At 39.3% G+C, this 2,956-nt stretch overlaps 1 protein-coding gene across 1 annotated transcript in view; it reads right to left on the minus strand.

Annotated features, from left to right (window-relative positions):
* Positions 1 to 1,695, minus strand: part of LOC118341032 (serine/threonine-protein kinase D3-like) — a gene marked incomplete in the record, with an annotated part of 41,769 nt that extends 40,074 nt beyond the window's left edge. Inside the window, 2 exon segments of the mRNA XM_035679200.1 lie at positions 1 to 277; positions 1,319 to 1,695. Coding sequence (XP_035535093.1) covers positions 1 to 90 — 90 coding nt within the window.
* Between the last annotated feature and the right edge of the window lie 1,261 nt (positions 1,696 to 2,956).

Raw genomic sequence — 2,956 nt, forward strand, 5'->3', positions numbered from 1 at the left:
GGTGGGTGGGGCTGCATGCTGATGGAGGGCGGAGAAAGCCCGCGGGGAGGCCGGCGGAGGGGGCGGCGGGGGGCTGTTTTCTGCTGACATTGGCTGCTATCTGTGACGTCTTCCAGGCAGGAGAAAGCCGTCGTAGGTGAACGACATCCAAAAAAATGTGTCCGACTGCTCCGGTTTGTCAGTCAGCCGAGCGTTTTCGGTCGCCTCGTTTGTCTCGATTCACATGTCTTGCCACTTAAATCCTGCAAGGAAGGTTTCCTCTCACTGCCGGGCATCTCTGGGGTAGAAAGAAACCAAAAAAAAATCTATTAAAGTTCAACTTTAAAAGAGTTTTATAACGCAGTCAGATCCTCAGGCCCCCTGCTGGGTGACACTGTGGATTGTGTTGTGAGCAGAAAAACAACCAACAAAACAGCAGATCTGTAGTTTCTCTTTGCTGTTTTCACTGGATGCATCTGTTAAGGAAATCAACAGACATTAAAGAATCACTCCCAAAGATCCATCTCTCCAGATCTATAAAATATGGTTTAGCTTTAATAGAAATGTTAAACGGTAATTCTTCAAAATGCTGTCGCTTCCCTTTAATATAATAATTAGTTTGTTATCCCTGTAATAACCTTTACAAATCACCAGAAGATAAAAGACACCACGCAATTAAAGCTTTACAAATCCGCCAACACAAAAGGTCACAAGGTTCAAAGAAAGTGATATCACTCAACCCTGAAGTTTCTATCCGAAACACGTTTCTGTTAAATGAGATTCTGCTGAAGGAACCTGCTACCAAGAAATGGACAAATAAATATACATCTTAACATAATTCAAATGGGTGAATGAACCCTTTAAACCACTATAGGTAACAGACAGGAAGGAGTGCCATGTTATATTAACTACAACTACTAATATTTAACAGCCTACATCAAGTCTGAGCTTACCTGGACCTACCCAGATCGTTTAATGTGATCATTCTTTAACAAATTATTATATATTGGTCATATATTAAAGATTACTGTCAATAAAAAACATTAAAACTTATTATTTGACTTACTATAATGAACATAAATGTAACTTTGTTTACCCTGTGACTTTAAATACTTCTGTAAACTTAATGCTGCACATCACTGTTTGTTAAAGGAACCACAAATACAACACCTAAAACATAAGAACAACAATAACAACAATAATAATGATGATAATCACACATGTATGTTCGCTCATTGTGGAGATATTAATGTAACTGAACTGCATGAAGTTTGCACATGAAGCAACAGGCTGCCTTCCCGCAGGGTGTTGATGAAAGAGAAGTTAAAGGCACCGTTACCTCTGAGAGCAGGGCGGTTTTTCCGCTTCCATCGGCGCACAAAACAAGAAAAATGTGCGTTAAACTCCGGCGGCGGCTCGGACCGGCACAGCGGCTGAATCTAACGAGCCCGGTCCCGGTTCGCCCGCCCTGCTGCTGTCCTCCGAGGCCTGGGAGGTGAAAGTGAAGGCGGGCAGGTTAAACCGACTTTTGTTTTTTGTTTTTTTTGTCTGGTTTTTCTCTGCAAAACTTCCCAGACGAGCAGCGGTCCAACCGAGCAGCTCTGGCTTCATGCGGATCTGATTAAGAGCCGCTACAAGCGCACAGAGACCCACAGCAGCTCACACCGGGAGGAGGAGCGACGGCAGGAGGGCTCACTCCGACGGCTTTATAGGGACCGGACAACCAAACTGAACCAGAGAGATAGAGGGAACAGATATGTATGTAAAAATAAAGATTTTGGGGTACTTTTTTGACTAAATAATATATTATAATTTAAAAAATCTTATTCCAAAATCCCTTTGTAATCCTCACCCAGGGGCGTGTCCAGAATGGGTGGGGGCCTGGGTGGTTCACTGGCTATACCTGAAACCTGATTGGGCACCCCAAGTGCCATCCTATTATCTTTGCCTCTTCCACCCTCTACTGTCTTTCAGATGGTGTAGAGAGCGTTTTAATACTAGAGTAAATGAACCAACCACATCATGTTGGCATGTTGGGAAGGGAGCTAAATAACGCTCCAATGTTAGGCTACATTTTGGAGATGGAAAAACTGGTGTGGTCATTTTCAAAGGGATCCCTTGACCTCTGACCTCAAGATATGTGAATGAAAATTAGTTATAGAGTGTTAGAGTGCCACCCCAGTCAAAAACAAAGTCTGGACACGCCCCTGGTCCTCCCTCCTCTCTCTCCTGACTCAGTTCATCTTTTATTCTTCTTTTTTATCTTTTATATCTCTCAGATATTAACTGTTTATATACAGAAGTAACATGTTTATTTGCCTTGCTTTGTACAAAACTGCCATTTTAGGAAATGGTCACAACTTACAAACAAAGATCCTTTAACCGTTATTTCTATAGTTCAGTAGATTAGAATAAGATTTTTATTTATTTTTACCTTTAAAAACTGTTAAGTAAAGGACCTGGGTACATCATCTTTTTTTAATCACACACACAAAAAGTGCCAAAACTATAGAAATAAATTAAGTAAAACTCATTCAATCAAAACTTTACTTAAAAGTACAAAAGTATTACAAACAGAATTTATGTAAAGTATTTTAAAGTTAAGGAACCAAAAGTAAAGAATGGACCATTTTAGAATAGTACATATTATATTTATATATTATCATTATTGATGCATTCATGTACATTACACTGATGTTGCTACTATTACTCCCTGGAATCAGTCAGTTTCATCTTAATCCCTAAAAATAAACTGCATCATGATTTATTTCTTGGTTATATTATGTTATATAATATAAATCTGAATCTACAAAGTAACTAAAGCTTTCAAATGAATGTATGAATATGTGAACTGAAATGTAGAGGAGTAGAGGTATAGTAAGAAAATTAAAAATAAAGTACAAATACCTAGAAACTGTACTTGATGTTACTTTCCACCACTGTGTTAGTGTTGTTATCTGAATGTTATCTAACACAG

The sequence above is a fragment of the Morone saxatilis genome, unplaced genomic scaffold (assembly GCF_004916995.1).
Source record: "Morone saxatilis isolate NCDOM2014 unplaced genomic scaffold, NCSU_SB_2.0 Contig7, whole genome shotgun sequence".
In the NCBI taxonomy this organism is placed as follows: Eukaryota; Metazoa; Chordata; class Actinopteri; family Moronidae; genus Morone; species Morone saxatilis.